A 19179-nucleotide genomic window follows, 5' to 3' on the forward strand; every position below is an offset into this window, starting at 1 on the left:
TTCCTCATTCCACCCAGTTGAATGGGTGCCTAACTTTGACTGGGGAAGGTTAAATCTGCGGAACTAAGGGGAAAACTGGGCAACAGTCTTCCCACTACTGACAAAACTGTGCTGAACAGTCCTAATTACAGTGGAATTGATACCATGTAGTTATGATCACTGTCCCGATAACAGTGACAGTATGATTATGGGAGCTTAAACCCTGTTTATTATTATTATTATTATTATCAAATCAATTTATCTATTTATAACTTACAGGATGGTAGTTAATAAAATAATAATAATAATAATAATAATAATAATAATAATAATTTTTTTTTTTTTTTAATAATAATAATAACTAAATAAATAAATTGCAGATGACAACAAAGCAAACCTTCCACCGAAAAAGATTAATTAACAGTGCAGACGTACAGAGACGAAAAAACAAAACACACACACACACACACACACACACACACACACACAGAGCAAAGCAAAGAAAAAGAAAGCAACAACAAATATATACAAAAAATGGGTTCAAGGAGGATAACCGGAGCCAGGATGATATCAGTGAACCTTTCAGTGCCGTGAGTATGTGGGAACTATTTGAATACACTCTGAAGGAGACAGACTGAAAGCCAATATTATCTGTGTGTCCGATATAACTAAACATTAAAAAACCAACAAACAGCAAAGAGTGGCAAATCTCTCCACACAAAAAGGTACATAACTTCAAGCCAATGCTGCTTACGCTACCGATTCAACTAGCACACAGGTAAATAAAACTGATACATTGGAACAAACCCAGACACTTCCCCCAAAAAAGGAAGCGCCGGGCCTGCTCCCACAGCAGCAATGACAGAAGAAATGTGCAAACACAAACCAGCCCCCATTCAAGACTGGCACAGCCTCTCCAATTCTGAACAAGTCACACAGACCACACGGACTATACAGAACAAACATGTGGTTGCCTCGGCGGTTTTTCAACCTGACATCAACAAACAATGAGGCCAGGAGATCAAATAACCAACAGCAAAGAGTGGCACATGTTGCATTTCCATGCAGAACTTATATACTGCAAACAGATCGTTTTCTTTTCAATCGCCAAAGACGTGGAACAAGCTCCCTGATAACCTCCGTCCTTCTGATTCCCTCGCATCTTTTAAATCTCGTCTCAAAACTCACCTTTTCCCTCAGCAATAAGTTCAATTGTGGCAGGTCCACTTCCTTTTCGTTAGGTGTGCTTGACTATGTGTGTATACATATGTATGTGTACATAACTACATGCATGTATATGAATGTGTATTGTGTGTGCGTGTGTTTATGTAAGTTTGTGCCTGCCTATGTGTGCGTATGTGTTAGGGTAGCTGTTAGATACACATGTATGTTAAAATTTATGTATGCAGTGTGTGTGTGCGTGCGTGCGTGTGTGTGTGTGTGTGTGTGTGTGTGTGTGTGTGTGTGTGTGTGGTCACATTTTGGTGTGTGTATGTAACATAGATATAATGTTTTATGTTAAGAAAAGCGTTTTTGTAAAGCACCTAGAGCAGATTTCTGGATAGTGTGCTATATAAGTATCCATTATTATTATTATTATTATTATGAAATATCTCGAAAATGGCTCACTTGAACCACAGCCCATAGCAAATCATCCACTAATCATAAACGATCGAGTGGTGTTCTCAATCTAGCTGGTTTCTGCATTCGGGTATTGATTGATTGTTGTTGTTTATAAAGTTATATAACTGACGTTTGGATATTGAAACATTCATTGAATGACTATACAAAATGGAAATGCATCGTCATGAATTATGAATAACTGCATATAATTATAGTAATAGAATTATGTCAGTTATTACAGTCATAAAACAGTCATGTAAACAATGAAATCATCAACTAATGTCGGCTCTTGGAATCTGAAATTGTATTTCAGTTAGTGCGCTGGATTCAATCATGTAGGCCTAGCAATTAAAACAGTAGTCTAAAAATGATGATATAGAATAAAACAAAATGAGCAAAACGAGGAAATGCATAATATACTAAAAAAAAACTGATGATATCTCACTGATGATAAGACAAAAATGACAGTAAGATTTGACATCGAGCAAGAACTGCAATACCCGGACATTGCACACACTATATATAAATAATTAGTCTGCCCTGTGTGATACTGCTACAGAAAACGTGTATCATTTTCTTCATACAGTTTTCGCTGTTTTGATTCATTTCAACTGTCAGTTTTGTCTCATTCACAGTTCTGACTCATCCACTGGTTTGGCTCATCAACAGTTTGGACTTATCCAATAATTGTTTTGGCTGTTTCGACTCACCCACTGTACGTTTTGGTTCATCCACAGTTTTTCTTAGTCATCCACGGTTTGGGCTCAGTTCTGACACATCCACTGTTATAATTGGCTGGCCTCTACATGTCCCTGGCCTGTGCGTGGAACTTTTCTATCCTTTAATTCAGTAAATCATTCAGTCAATTCTTTTGTACCGTCCCCTTTAATATAATAAACCACTTGGTTCATAACATGGTTACAAATGAAAACAGCGTTACAATATGACATTCGTTCATTAATTCAAAATGGCATAAGTTCAAAAGGAGTAAGACTGAGATTAAAAAAGAAAAAGAAAACCCCTAACAAAATTTAAAAATATTTGCATTTCCATTTTCCAAATGATGTGATCTTGATAAATAAACAACATCACTGAGGAAGGCCTGAGATTTAAAAAAAAAAACAAAACCAAACTAGCATGTAATATATGCAATCCAACGACAAACCTGAGTTCATTAAATCTCTAGAAATCTCAAAGAGATCAGCTTAAATAAATGGTCAATCTGAATTCAATGACAATATCTTTTATCGATAATTCCAAATGTAGCAAAATCCAAGTAGAACTAACAAGAAACTGCACACTGTAAATGAAGACAGGCATATAATGCCACTTCCAAGCTTTCAATATGGTAAGATACAAGCAGAGAAAGAGAAAATGGAGAACTGATTTCTGTGAAATTTATGCTTTGAAAATACACAGTGAAGTGGACCCTGTGTCTCATCACCAACAAACGATGTTACACACGCAAACAATATTGAGGAGGTGTGAAAAACAATATAAAATCTTTGTAATACATGCAGTGGTACAGGAAGCCAGTTTCTGGCAATTTCCATGAATGTGCGCTCCCATGTGTGTACACATACACACACAACATGCAAACATAATGTAAACAGGGGTGTCTTTTGTAACACTAGATCTTTGATCCCAATCAAACAACTTGTTTATATGTTTTGGTTTCTGTTCAATTATTTAATACAATTTTTAAAACAGATTTATGAATAACAAAATGTAAAGACAGCTCTTGAATTTCAGAAACATAAAGGAGTTTATGATGTCCATATGGTCTTATTGTTCACGAATGAAAAATCTTTGGGCAAATGAGCAAATTTATTAACATATAACATGGAGAAAATCTATTTATATGCACAAATTTTCAGAATGTGAAAGCTTGAATAGCTCATTTAAAAAAATAAATAAATTAAACAGAAAAAAACCCAAGACATCAGTCACAAAATCAGTCTCCTGACAAATCAAAACCTGATAAGTCAACCAATCCATCAATCGTAAGATGCTCAAATAACATGACCCTGTTTCTAAACAGTGTCCATTCACTGATGAAATTAATCTTAAATTATTGTTATTTTCGGTCAATAAGGTGCTACTTTTTTTTCTTTTTCTTTTTTACTGAAATCTGGCCCTTGCGTCTTATCAGCTGTATGCACACTATCTGTATCTGAAAACTAAATTCTGACCACCACGTGGGGCCACCTGACACAACAAACTAAATATATGACAACATTGTTGATCACAATAAATACTCACGAACACGCTGAACAGCAACACTTCGGTCTTACCACAGATTCAACACAGTTAATATACGCCATCAAACCAAATCGCATACTACACAAAATTTCAACTGGACCTGATCGCAGTTCACCCTTAGGCCATGACAAAAGAGCAGTGTCTGTGTTGGGGATAAATTCATGGTGCGAAAGAAAAACTGGAAGTAAACTGATCATTTTTCAAAACTAGAACGCAAAGCAAAATGGCGGACAGGACTCAAAAGCAGGGCTAGCAGACTGGACTCTGATTGAATAAGTAAATGAACTGGGTCTTTACAACAGTGTACATTTGATTGAAGGCTGTAAAATAAAATTGTTAAAAAAATATGTAAAAAAAAACAACCCAGAAAGCAACAGATAACAGAGCAGACAAATGAAGTAACACAGCCGAGTCAACAAGCAGAGTTCTCAGCACAACAGGATGCTGGATTCAGGACTGGCATTGAGGCGCAGCTGTGAACTACATACATGACTGTCCAGAAACTTGAGATGAATAGGACAGTTCCTTAATTCAACAACACAATTTGACATGCATCCTTTGCTCCATGTCTACACATAATATCACATGTGAACATGACAATTGTTTCAATATTCTAATAGTATTTTGCCAAAAAAAAAAAAAAAAAAAAAAAAAAAACCAGCAAGATGAAGTCTATTCTGTACACTGATTTTGTATCTTGAAGCTGAGAATAACATGAAGTCCACTGTCAGGTTCACTACTTCTCTCAAACTTCCATGCATCAGTCTGTCTTGTACAGCATGGTTTGTGATGCCAGCCTACGTCTTGGACAGTCTGGCACGGATGAGAAGGAAGATGTAGGAAACAATGCGGAATCCTACAAGGAGCGTGAAGAGAAGACCAAGGTTCAGCCAGTTGTTGTCCTGTCATAATAATAATAGTAATCATTATTATTGTCCTGTCTTGGGCATAACATCACTGAATACAACAAATGCAGAGAATGATGGGGAGGGGGGTTAGTGTGTGTGTGTGGGGGGGGGGGGACAAGTGGAGAGGGGGTATTTTTTTTGGGGGGGGGTATGTCTATAAGACACAGTCATGATAGATCATCAATTCTGAGGCACTTGAAATATTAAATCTTTTTTTTCAACGTTTGCCAATGCAGGACATGATATTGTAATCTGTTTACTTTTATCATGGGCTCCATTTTTTTTTTTTTTTTTGGTGGGGACTTTTGAGTTTGCTTTCCATTCACCTTTCCTCAAACCACAACTCATCTATTCAAGCATTAAGGATCATTTTACTCAATGATGTTGACAATGATGTAGATTGATAATCTGCATTGCATGATCCCACATTCAAACTCAACTGCAATCTGGTACATGATCGACTGAAGATCTGAGCAATTAAATAAGAAACAAGTTGTCTAGTAAAATGTTTTAAAATATTTTTTTATCCAAGACAGATCAAACTGGTGAATGTTGAAACTATGCGTGTACACCTCACACACTTGGACAACATTTCTGATGCGAGGAAAGGCATGTGTGAATAAAGGAAACTGATTCCAGATCTTTTACTTGTTAATCAGACTCCTTTGACATTGCTTTTCTATTCAGCAGAGTGCCACTACCTGCATTTTTTTTTCTCAGAATGCAAATGGCCACATGATCTGGACTCAGTCACAACTGGTGATTTTATTCGGCAATGGTGACCATTAAGAAAACTTGCAAATGTTTGACAAAATGTTGTTTAATTTAAATAATATTGTCAAACATGTATCATTCACAATACACTGTAATATTTTAAAACAAAGGCACATTTTTCCATTATTGTTCCTTTCAATGTACCAAAATATAATGAATCCATAACGGTTGGCACCTCCGGGAAAAGACAGCAATACAAGGGCATCCAGGAGTCGTGACCTGGGTGTGGCCCGTAAGCTTCACATATTCTATACAGTCGGTGTACTTTCACCAAATCAGCATTCCTTCGTCCCGAGAGAGTTACTGATGTCACATTTTATGTAGGAATGCTCACGCATTCCTTCGTTCGAAGAGAGTTACTGATGTCAGCATATCTTCATAAGGTCCAATGTGCTGCTTGATGGGCTGGTGCACTTGCTCCCTGGTGATGTAATCAGTGTATCTAATGTTAAGTATCTTATGATAGTACCTCATTTCCATGAGGGTCCATGTCTCATATATATACAGTAAGATTGAATACACCAGTGCACACAGGAGTCTGATCTTGTGTGCCATACAGATGTTGCTGTCCTATACAGGTTTCAGTCAGAACAGTGCTGATGTTGTTTTTGCTACCCTTGAATGGATTTTTGGTTTGAATCCTTCATTGCTGATGACAGATACTTGGTATGTGAACTGTTGAACAGTTTTCAGTTTCTGTTCCTGGACAGTTATATCAGCAGTGATCGTGGTTTGTGACTGGCCATCAACTTCCATGTCATATCTTTCAATGTTTCATCCTTTTTTTTTTTTTTAACAAGCTAGGCAAGTTCTTGCTCACTACCTGCCACGCAATCAATGTCATCTGCAAAGCAAAAGTTTGTGATGGTTCTTCCTCCAATGCTGACATGATCCTCAAGCACATCAGTTATGATGATGCATTCCAGCCCCAATGGACTCCAACTGTAGTATGGAACTACTCTCCAATAGCACTCTGAGTGAGAACAGCACTGGTCACTTTGGAGTATAGTTGCTGGATGCTGGATGGTGTTGATAAACTTTTGCTTCCTGCCAGACTCTATCAAATGACTTCTTGAAGTCTATGAAGATGTGGTAGAATTGGAGGTGTTTTTTGGAATGGGTATGCAGGTTAAAGACTTGTCCGATGGTACTTCTGCCTTTGTGGAATCTGTCTTCAAGCCTCCACTCTATCAGATATAAATGAATTTTCAAGTCAGTTCAAGACAGTTGAATGACTGCTTTTCCCACCCTACCTCCCTTCCCACTGACCAATACAAGGAAGAGCATAGTGTTGGCATTTGTGACTAAAGCATACAACTTTCAAAATGGCAGCAAAGTGTTGGACACAAGTTGTTACTCACAGCGGAGAAGCTCAAGTAGCGTAGAACATCCTCTCCTGAATTGTACATACATTCACTTGCTGAGGCACTGCATGCTGAAAAATGCAACACACACACACACACACACACACACACACACACACACACACACACACACACACACACGCATGCATGCATGCACATACACGCACAATCACACACACACACACATACATGGATATGATCTTTTTGAATAATTACAACAGAATCTCAGAAAGACTGTTACATATCAACACATAACACAAATTCAAATTCGTAGACAGACATAAAAACAGAGAGAGAGAGAGAGAGAGAGAGAGAGAGAGAGAGAGAGAGAGAGAGAGAGAGAGAGAGAGAAGCTGCAAAGATAAGAAAACTACAGATGATTTTCCTGTCACCCAAAGAAAAGGAAAACACATTGGGTGTCCTGCAGTCTGTTGCAGTCAGTGTCGCAGCTGTCAGCTCAACCTGAGTCTTTCTGTCAGCTCACATCATGGAGTGACAGTGAAAAGGGACTGTGAAATGATATCATTTTCTTCCCCACCCCTTCTGTGTTCACCACTACAGCTACCATGCTCAGTTGCAGTTTTTGGTGTGTTTTGATGTGCATGACTCTTATCATCCTGCCATTTGGGTGGTGCACAAGCTGAGTATGTCTGTGATTCTGTAACACACTCCACAATGACATGGGTTGCAGGATCTTCAACAGCATATTTGATGTTCTGCTTGTTTACACCCACAAAGAGGATAAAGCATAAGCAAGTCTGCACGACTGTTGAAGTGAAAGATCAGACAAATCTCCACCTTTAATGCACCAGGCATTGACACTGGAATCAAACCCAGAGCCATAGTTTGAAAGTCCTAGCTGGTGGTTCGTCCGTCGGGATCGATGAGGACGAGGACCATCTAGTCCCTGGGGGTGGGTGGGTTGGGCTCTGTGGGTGCGCAGATGACTGATCAGGCCAATCCGCGCCTGGAAGGTTCTGACGCAGTTTGGACAGGGGATGTTGGCAGTTGTCGGGGACTTGTTGGCACTGCTTTTCCTGGCCTGTCTGCGTTGCTCTGCTGCAGCGATTCTGTTGGCCTCGCAGGATTTGGCGCCTTTATGGACAGCTGAACGCCACTTTGGTCTGTCCATTGCATTCAGCTCCCATGTGTCATGGCTGATGTTGAAGGCCTTCAGAGAAGCTTTCAGGGTGTCTTTGAAGCGCTTCTTTTGGCCTCCATGGGAGTGCTTGCCATGTTGAAGTTCGCCGTACAGCAGTTTCTTGGGGAGCCGGTGGTCTGGCATGCGAACTACATGGCCTGACCAGCGCAGCTGGGCCTGCATCAAGATGGTGTAGATGCTGGGCAAGTTTGCACGAGTGAGCACCTCTGTGTCAGGGATCTTCTCTTGCCACTTTATGCCGATAAGTTTTCTGAGGCTGGTGGTGTGGAAGTGGTTCAGCTTTTTGGCGTGGCGTTTGTAGACCGTCCATAGAGCAGTGTGTTGAGAACTATGGCCTTGTATACTTTGAGCTTCGTCTCCAGGGTGATGCCTCTCCTGTTCCAAACGTTCTTATGGAGTCTGCCGAAGCCAGCGCTGGCTTTGACGAGTCTGGCATTCACCTCGTCGTCGATGACAACTGTGCGAGAGAGTGTACTGCCCAGGTATGTGAACTTGTCCACCGCGTTCAGTCGTTGCCCATTGATGATGATGTTTGGTTCAACGTAAGGCTTTCCTGGAGCTGGCTGGTGCATCACCTCAGTCTTCTTTGTGCTGATTGTGAGGCCAAAGTTGTCATAGGCAGCAGAGAACTTGTCGACGCTGTGTTGCATGTCAGCTTCGGAGGCAGCGTTGACTACCCCTCCCGTGCCATTCCCGTGCACCCAGTAAGTCCTAGCTATTGTGCCCATGAAAACAAACGTTTGATCAGAAACTAAATTCAAGTGTTCCTTTCTGATTCATTTTTCTATTTTTTTTTATAGCTGAAAGGTATTTCTTTTCATACTATTCCAAGTTCTAATACATGAACAGTTTATTGGCTTGCCCTAAAACATTCTCTATAATTTGCAAGACAGCAGGCACTCTTTAAGTCATTCTGTGTGTATTTCAACACCAAGCACTGCTCAGGCATTGAATCCTGATTCATCAAACTGGTTTTTTTTGCCTTTCAGCAAGGTGTAAACAATTAAAGTATGAACACAACTCTTGATTATCATCTGGGCATCTCACTGATGAAGTTTGTGCACAGTTCAAGCTTGTTTTCGCACTTTTGCTTTTTGCAAATTTTATTTATGGTCACAGCAAGAAAGTAGTTTTCACTGTTTGCCAGGTATAAAACAAACTGTTCTGAGATGTATACATTACTTTTGATCTTGACAATGAGCGATCATTGTATATACTGACATAGGCAATATATGAATGATCTACTTTAATTGTCAGTCTTTTAGATTTCAAATCATCAAAAAAAGTACTGCTAAAATCTCCCAGGTGGGGAAGGTTGCACAAGTATTGAAACAGTACTGAAATGGTTAAAAGGTTAAAAACAAAATAACATAATCAACAAAAAAAAACCAAACAAACAGTGGTGTGGCAGGCTTTTCCTGTTTCTGTCTCTGTCCATATGTATATATAGTCTTGTAACTAAGAATCACAAGTATAAATGCTTACTGATGTTGGTGATGTCTTGCCACTGGTTGACCATCATGTACTCACTGGCGTAGTTGAACCATGAGAGGTACTTTAACCACAAAAAATACACCGGAACCGAGCTGAAAATGTAAAATAAATCTGTTCAAAACCAGTTCATATGTGTATAAAGATGTACACACACACACACACACACACACACACACACACACACACACACATATATATATATATATATATATAGAGAGAGAGAGAGAGAGAGAGAGAGAGAGATAGATAGATATATATATATATATATATATATACAGCAGAAGCAGCAATAATAACCATGATAATAATTTTTTTTTAAATAATGAAAGTAATACTAAGTAACAACAACAGTCAAAGTAGTAACAATGTTCTGATCATCGTTATCATCATTCTTTATAATAAGATAAGATAAGAATAACTTTATTATCTCCAACTGGAGAAATTTGGTCAGGTGCATTATCACAACATAGACAAGTAAACAACATGGGGACCATAACTGTAAAAGTCAACAACAGCTTTTACGAATATTACGAAGTTACAAATGTAAAAAAAATATCACATACACCGTTTCATACATACATCCACACACTGCAGGTAATAACTAGTATTCTTAATGTAAAAACAGAAAAAATAAAGAAACATTATTTGAATATAATTATAAACATAGCCTACTATACTGCACACTGATAAAATAGACAGATAAGAATAAAGATAAATTGCGGAAAACCGGAACCAGATAATTAGCACACACCCGAACCCCCCCCCCCCCCCCACCCCCCCCCCCAACCCCCACCCACCCCACACACGCGGATTACTTGATTAAACAAGAGTAAGAAACATATGTTCTCAAATAAATGGCATCTTCAAGTGTCAGCAGACATACTCATTGTTGAGGAAGAATCCACCAAACATCATGAAGGGGACAAGGATGGGGGGTGCAACAGCCAGGGCAATGTTCACATCCCCGGCGATAGTGGAGATGACCAGACCTGCACAGCACACAAAACCAAACTTTGCACACCACCGTCCACTGTACTGTTTACTTTGTTCTTCAAGCAGAAAGCATCAGCCAAAACACACCAAGCCTTGCTTTTTGTTGTTGTTTTTTTTTAAAGCACAAGTGAAGCCAAAATGAAACAAATCTTTACCAAAGCAAAAGAAAATGAATAAAGTTACATGTCACTAAAATGAAACGAATCATAAAATCAAACTTTACCAAAAGCAAAACATGTTAGGATTTCCTGGAACCAAACCCAGATGAAACAAGAGAGGCAAGGCCTTCAAGACTCACTTGTGATACATTTTTTTTAAAATCCAAGCTTTCTATGTATTGAGTATAATTTCAAAATGTAATGTTTAAGATGAGAAAGATCAGTTTAAAGCAAATTAACTCCCCTAGCATTAATTACAGAGTAATTTCCCTTTTTTTACCATCTTCACCAAAACGTTTGCAAAATAAATAAAACTTTCATGCTTAGCAAAAGAAGTTCCTGTTTGAACAGAAAATGATAATAATGACTGCTCTTGTTGTTGGGTCAGAATATCAGATCAAAGTGCCAAGTTTAGAGAATACAAAAAAAATATAAATATAACAGTAAATGCAGTTTGCATATAATTAGGCTTCATTTTTTTTTTTTTTTTTTTTTTTTTTTGTGCCCATCCCAGAGGTGCAATATTGTTTTAAACAAGATGACTGGAAAAAACTGAATTTTTCCTATTTTTATGCCTAATTTGGTGTCAAGTGACAAAGTATTTGCAGAGAAAATGTCAATGTTAAAGTTGACCACACACACACACACACACACACACACACACACACACACACACACAGACAACCGAACACCGGGTTAAAACATAGACTCACTTCGTTTACACAAGTGAGTCAATAAATCAGGTCTACTACAGGACACCGAAAAGAAAGGTGGACTGGACAGGAAGGAAGGAGGTAGGCACTGACCAAAGGACACGGACACATTGGCCACCAGGATGATGATGCCGGTGGCCACCAGGTAGGCCTGCCAGTCCTCGTACAGACCTGCACACCATCCACACAGTCATCTTCAGTCCGGAGAAAAGGGAAAAAAAACAACATGAAGCAAGCTTTAAGAATATAATGAAACATAATGTATCATTCAACACAAAAAAGAATCATTAGGGGTGTCAATAATTGTTTTTTTTAAGTCAAGCAGCAAGTTGATATCTATGTCCAACAAAAAAAATGTGTGTATATAATAGAAAAAAATGATAAAGAAAAAGGAATAAACATATAAAAAGTACATCTATTGCAATGACGACCACAGCACAGAGTGTGGAATCAATGATGTGTTCTTAATAACACTATATCGGATTTTCATAGAGAGAAGAGAAAAGGAGGGGTAAAAGCTACTTAGCATCAATGCATACAACTTAAAATATATACATATTATTTAGGCCATGTGTAACTGCATTATACGTCAACTGCACTTGAATGTTTATACATTTCATGAATGTGTACTTGAATGTTATGGATGGTGTTGATTATTTATCAATACAATATATCTCTGGAGATAAACATAGGGTACAGTGGATTGGGGTGTGGTGAGGGAAGGAAAGGGGTGGGGTGGGGAAAGGGATCCAATAGGGATAGGAAAAAAAAAACTTTTTCAGGATGAAACAAGCAGGTAGAGGATTTATCACTGTCACTGGAGGTGGGGGGTGGGTGGGAGAGGAAATTGCAAGCTTCCTCGACCTGGGGGGGGGGGGACCCACAGGTGGTCTCAAAAGGGAGGCATTATGAAGTGTTCTGAAAGGGGGCCACAGGTGATCCCACCAGCAGAGGTGGCACACACCCCAGGTAAGAGGCACAGTCTGGGGGAAGAGGATGAGGGGTTCTCACCGTTCCTCCCAGCACCAAATTTGGGGCGGAACGGGGGAATCCACTATGGCCATCCCCAATGGTCACTGGCATGTGGATCTCCACCAAGGGGGAAAGATGGCCAAGTCAGAGGAAGGTGCCGATGACCCAACAGCTCAGAGCCACCTGACATGCATGGGCCTCTCCCAGCAGGGCGGAGACTGGCTGGAAGGTGGGGTCGCCTGATGCTAAGGCCAGGGTCACTCGCTCAGTATCTCCTGTGGAGACCACCCCTAAAGGCCAGGTTCCCCCCCCCCTGAGGGAGGTGGAGGAGGGGACTAAGCATGGAAGGGCGGGACCGAGAGAACAGTGGCCCCACTGGTAGGCTTTTCACTGCAAAGCTGAAGGTAATGGGTGGACATGAAATCCTCCAGAGTGGAACTGTCCAACCCCATGTCAGCTCTAACTCCAGTAGAACCACTCTCCCCTGGAATCCACCCTCTGACTAGGATAACTTGGGAGATGGAGCTTGACCGCATTTCCCCTCAGCTGCCTTGCCAACTATTTTTGTGGGTCAAGCCCTCCTTCCATTCCTTCAAGAACTCTCCGCCCTTTCCCTGACCTGCAAATTCCTCATGTCAATACAAAAACCTATGGTTAACGCTCTTTCCTCTTGGAACAACCATAAACATCATTTACTGTCATCTGACTATCTCTGCCAAAGCACTCTGTTTCCTACAGTGTTTAACTGGCAGCAGTGTAACAGACTATTTTATTTGCTCCAAAGATATGAACCAAGGGAACATTAGAATGCATGTTAGGGAAATGTTTTCACTCCAAGCACATGCTTGTTGAACTGACAGTAAATTAGGATAAACAGATTGTTGTTAAACCAGTAGTAACGTATACAGAAAAAAATGTTTGGGATAGAGATAAGGAACAACAGTTTTTTGACTTTGTACATACTGACCAGTTTCAGGACACTCTGAACAAAGCAACAACAAATCTGGCAATGTTGGTTGATGAGGCAGTGAAGTGTTTCAGTGAGGGACTTCTTAAGGCAGCAAAAGGCATGAAAAAGGGAGTAAAGAATAGTCCCAAACCAAACACTTGGTTTGACCTTGAATGCAGAACTGCTAAAAAAAAAGAGTTGAGACGATTATGGAGAATGCTCGCACATTGTAAAAGTTAAAAAGTTAAAAGCCAGAATAAACTTAATTAGGTATGTGCTTAGAAGGAAGTCATACAGAGTTTTGCTCTGTGAAAAAAATAAAACTTTCAAAGAACATAAACTTAAAGCATTGATTTTAAGAGCCAAAACAGATTCTAGTGAGTTTTGGAGAGAAGTGAAAATTTAATGGAAAATCCCATTGCAGACCAAACATTACGGACCAAGAGTGGTTGAATCATTGTCACTCCGTATTTAAAACGAACAAAAACATTACGGAAATTCCTGGTGTCATATTTGAAGATAACCAATATCATATACAGGAGCTAGATAAAGCAATTGGCTCAGATGAAATAATAAAGGCTGTTCGTTCTCTGAAACGGAATAAAGCTCCAGGCTCTGATAACATTTTAGCTGAAATGTTAAAACAGTCTTTGGATCAGATTATGCCTTTTCTTTTGCATTTGTTCAACCACATATTTGATACACAGCAATATCCAAATGTGTGGTATAATGCTATTATCGTGCCTCTGCATAAGGCTGGTGATACTGACAATCCTAGTAATTACTAAGGAGTATCTTTGATCAGTATACTAGGGAAAGTTTTTGCAAAAGTATTGAACAACCGGTTGGTAAAATGGGCTGAAGACAATGGAAAGATCACCGAAGAACATAGTGGATTTAGGTCTGGGTATTCTACATCAGATAACATTTTTGTTTTGTATGTCATTATACAGAGATACTTCTTGAAAAGTTCTGGGAAATTATGTTTGTTTTGCTGATTTTAGAAAGGCATTCAATACAATCAATAGAAATATTCTGTGGAATGTACTTCGAAAAGGAGGTATTGGAAGCAAAATGCTAAAGATGTTGAAGACCATGTATCGCAGGGTGAGATCATGTATAAGGTGCCCAGACAGTCTTACAGATTTTTTCAAGTGTGAAACAGGGGTGAGACAAGGTTGTGTACTCTCGCCCACATTATTCTCATTTTTTTTATAAACGAACTGGCTACAGAAATTGCCCAGAATGGACGATATGGTGTACAGTTAACACCCGAGATAATGCAGATCTTGATCTTGTTATTTGCTGATGATGTAGTTTTAACTTCTTACTGTCCAGCTGGTCTTCAAAATCAAATTAACATTCTAAAACAATATGCGCATAACTTTTCCCTGGAACTTAATCTTGAGAAGATGAAAATTATTGTATTCAAGAAAGGAGGGTTCTTGGATGTAAATGAAAAATGGAAATACGGTAATGCAGACATCAATGTTGTAAATAGTTACAAGTATTTAGGGTTACATTTTACAACCAAATTATCCCTGACATGTGCTGTGGATGAGCTTGCCACTAAAGCCAAAATCAGAACAAGTCAACTACTCAGATGTCTTTGGAAGCTAGGAGGTGTACCCAGGGAGGTCTTTTTTAAAATGTTTGATACCCATGGTGCTCCTGTTTCACTATATGGCACAGAAATTTGGGGCTACCAACAGTTTAATGTCATTGAAAAGATACATATGTTTGCATGTAAAAGGTACTTAAATGTTGGAATGCAGACACCAAACAATATGGTACCTGGATAACTTGGCCGTTATCCAATGCATGTGTTAGCAGCCGAAAGATGCATACACTTCTGGCTTAAAGTGTGCAACATGCCAGAGGAAAGACTGCCCAGAAAGGCCTATAACGTGTTAAACCATTTACAAGAGTTGGGCAAAAAGACGTGAGCGTTTTCATATCAGGCAGTTGTTATGTGTCAACGGATTTGGAGATGTGTGGCAACAGCAGAATGTTGGTGATGTAAGATGTTTTCTCTTTACATTCAAACAAAGACTGAGTGATCAATATGGACAGACTTGGCATGATACTATCGAATCCAAAGACCGCTTTGAATTGTACAGTACTTTTACGCAAACGCTCCAAACTGAAAAATACTATTTCTTCTTCTTCTGCGTTCACTCGTATACGCACGAGTGGGCTTTTACGTGTATGACCGTTTTTACCCCGCCATGTAGGCAGCCATACTCCGTTTTTGGGGGTGTGCATGCTGGGTATGTTCTTGTTTCCATAATCCATCGAACGCTGACACGGATTACAGGATCTTTAACGTGCGTATTTGATCTTCTGCTTGCATATACACACGAAGGGGGTTCAGGCACTAGCAGGTCTGCACATATGTTGACCTGGGAGATCGTAAAAATCTCCACCCTTTACCCACCAGGCGCCGTCACCGTGATTCGAACCCGGGACCCACAGATTGAAAGTCCAACGCTTTAACCACTCGGCTATTGCGCCCGTCGGTAACTTAGACTATAACATGCTTAAATGTTACAAAGATGCATACACAAAATTCAGACTTGGTATTTCACCCATCAATATACATAAACTACGATACAGAAAGGACGTAATACCTAGACATTTATTATATCCTGTTTGTAAACAACTGATCGAAGATGAATCCCACATGCTGTTTCGTTGTAAAACATACGATATTTTCAGGACAGATGTAAATATTATTCTAAAAACAAACGGAAATGTTTCATATGTGTTGTCGTGTGATGATGAGTTATCTGTTTTTCAATTGTCAAGATTTTTGTACAAAGTGTTTCAGAAAAGGTCAGAGTTAAGAGCAGAAGATTGATTGGTGATAATCGAGGAATAATAAATCAAAATTTGATGTCGGGAAGTCATGATGAAAGAAAAATGTAAAGTGTAACTGGTTCATTGAGTTATTAAGTCAACCCCTTGTTTGTTATCTATATGTACTGGAATAATCCGAAGTAAGAAGCCTTCCATTTCATGCGAAATTGAATTGATTGATAGATGTGTTCTAACCTCTTGGAATGAACGTTTTGTTTATTCAATAAAAATGTTATGTCACTTCTCTAACACTGCCCCATGCCTGCCAATACACTTTGCAAGTATGAGGATTGAGAGAATGGGGGGAGGGGGGAGAAAGAGGAGGAAGAGACAAAGAGAGAATGGTCATGAGTGTTTCCTGTCATTTGCAACTTTATCATACAAGTAAGTGCCCTAAGCTCTTAGAAAGAATAAGTGCTATACAAATGCACATTATTATCATCATGATCATAGTGTTCTATAAGGACAACCATATATTGTAATGCTTTAAGTAAATTTGGAGTAAAATGGCCAAAAATTATATGCATTGCTTCATTATTATGGTATAAGATGAGACAGACTGTATGATCATTCATTGCTTCTGAATCCTATGACTCACATGAAGTAATGACCCATAAATCTGTTCATGAGTGCATCAAACACACACACACACACATACCCACACATAAATAAGAAAGCAACTAATGTACGTACCAACCATCCAGTAGTCGATAGTTATGAAGATGGCAGGCAGCAGTATAAACGTTGGCAACTACACACACAGACATTCACACATATCACAGATATATATTTTTTTTTAATCTTTTCTTTGTGTGCAAATTTGAGGCGCAGAAGATGCATTAACTCATTCTACCCCACAGCTCCATGCCTGCTACAACTCCCCTGGACCAGAACTACATGAAACCACTGCAGTAACAGTAGGGTTGTTCACTAAAAAGGTGAAAATCGATGGAGAATTGTTGATTTAAGTGATCAAACAAAGCTTCTTTTTCATGCTTCTGGAATCCGTAAACGGATCATTTTAGAATGTCAACTGTATTAATCAAGAGTGAACGAAATTTGAATATTGTGCTGGTACAAGATTACTTTTACCAGGTCCACATGGGAAGTAATCATGGTTCCATTTAACTCGTACCTGGAGTAGAATGAGTTCACAATTCGACAGATGTAATAAGAATGCCACCATAAACAAAGTGACAAAAAAAGCAATTGAATAAACAAACAAACAAACATAGGACACACACACTAACAAACAAAACATGCAAATATGCCATGCACACAGGAACACATACACACACATACATATAAACATACATGTGCATGCTTTCAACCATAGAAAAAGCAAGAAAACTAAACCATCTGCATCTGCAGTGACACTGAGAATCAGAAATAGTTTTTCTGGCCTGTTCACAGGTAATATAAACATTTACAATCAAGAACATGAATCTTTTGACACAGAAAATACGATTGACATATTCTTTATTCCACTGAATTTTCAAAACTCTAAACATTCTGCCCTTCTCAATACTGTTAATCTTCAATTGAACTCAAGCCCCGAATACTGGAAATGAGGCGGGCAAACACACACACACACAAATGCACTGACAGTGCACACACACACACACACACACACACACACACACACACACACACACACACACACACACACACACACACACACACACACACACACACATTTTTGGCTCTGTTTCTGCAGCAAGTTGTTGTGTATGAAATTATAGTAATCTTGAACACTTTTGGCCTTACCTCTGCTATGGTTTTGGCAATGAAGTAGACATCGGTCCTGTACAGTCCTGATCCATATTCCCGTAGAAATACTGCAATTTCATTTGGGAAAGTCTGCATGGAAAAGCAGAAACACACACACACAATTTGAAAACATACAATATTTTCAACACACACACACACACACACACACACACACACATAGAGGCAAATACACATATACAAGGAGACAATAAAGAACACACACAAAATAAACAAACAAAATATACATGGTACATTTCAAAGAGAGCTTTTACAATCCTCATACAAAGAAAATGAGTGCAAAATTATCTCATCCTCTTCACTGCCAATGTATTCAGTCATTTGTTTTTTTTGTTTAATCCTACACTTAGCATTGGTGACCATACACACCAAGCAACATTTTAAAGGAAGCAACTCTTGTCTTCCCCTTAGTGTTATCCACCTGAAAAGAATGAGAATGCGCAAACAAGTTCCCAAGATTTTTCTTACAAGAAGCAAAGAGGTTGTAGGGAATAAAATGTCTAAACAGGTGAGAGTCAAAACGAACCTTTTTTTTCAAATGGGGTAAAATACATGGTCTGAAATCAACTGTCTCCCAAGCCATGAATGACTAAATGGGAAAGGCTAGAACCAGACCAGGACAGCTTGGGCACTGTCATCACAATGAGAAGGACCTAAACAGAGTGGAAGGGGGTCAGTTTCAGTTTCAGTTTTAGGTTCTCAAGGAAGCGTCACTGCAATCGGGCAAATCCATTTACGCTACACCAAATGCAGATGCCTGACCAGCAACACAACCCAACACACTTAGTCAGGCCTTGAGTGCATGCGTATATATTTGATTATCTATCAGTGTGGATTTCTCCTACAGAATTTTGCCAGAGGACAACACTATCATGACATGGGTTCTTTGTCAGTGCGCCAAGTGCATGCAACACACAGGACCTTGGTTTATCATCTCATTCGAATGACTAGACACTCAGTTCTTCTTCTTCTTCTGCGTTCGTGGGCTGTAACTCCCACGTTCACTCGTATGCACACGAGTGGGCTTTTACGTGTATGACCGTTTTTACCCCGCCACGTAGGCAGCCATACTCCGTTTTCGGGGGTGTGCATGCTGGGTATGTTCTTGTTTCCATAACCCACTGAACGCTGACATGGATTACAGGATCTTTAACGTGCGTATTTGATCTTCTGCTTGCATA

General features: G+C 39.3%; 1 protein-coding gene across 1 annotated transcript in view; it reads right to left on the bottom strand.

Moving 5' to 3' along the window:
- Positions 1 to 1651: 1651 nt before the first annotated feature.
- The window catches only part of LOC143292049 (protein white-like), a 50364-nt gene continuing 32836 nt past the window's right edge, over positions 1652 to 19179 (bottom strand). Inside the window, exons 14-20 of the mRNA XM_076602221.1 lie at positions 17978 to 18070; positions 16904 to 16961; positions 11524 to 11601; positions 10450 to 10555; positions 9558 to 9658; positions 6908 to 6981; positions 1652 to 4766 (exon numbers count right to left, since the gene is read on the bottom strand). Of these exons, the coding sequence (XP_076458336.1) occupies positions 4662 to 4766; positions 6908 to 6981; positions 9558 to 9658; positions 10450 to 10555; positions 11524 to 11601; positions 16904 to 16961; positions 17978 to 18070 (615 nt within the window). The 3' untranslated portion in view covers positions 1652 to 4661. The remainder of the gene's footprint in view (positions 4767 to 6907; positions 6982 to 9557; positions 9659 to 10449; positions 10556 to 11523; positions 11602 to 16903; positions 16962 to 17977; positions 18071 to 19179) is intronic.

Source organism: Babylonia areolata, chromosome 18 (assembly GCF_041734735.1).
Source record: "Babylonia areolata isolate BAREFJ2019XMU chromosome 18, ASM4173473v1, whole genome shotgun sequence".
In the NCBI taxonomy this organism is placed as follows: Eukaryota; Metazoa; Mollusca; class Gastropoda; order Neogastropoda; family Buccinidae; genus Babylonia; species Babylonia areolata.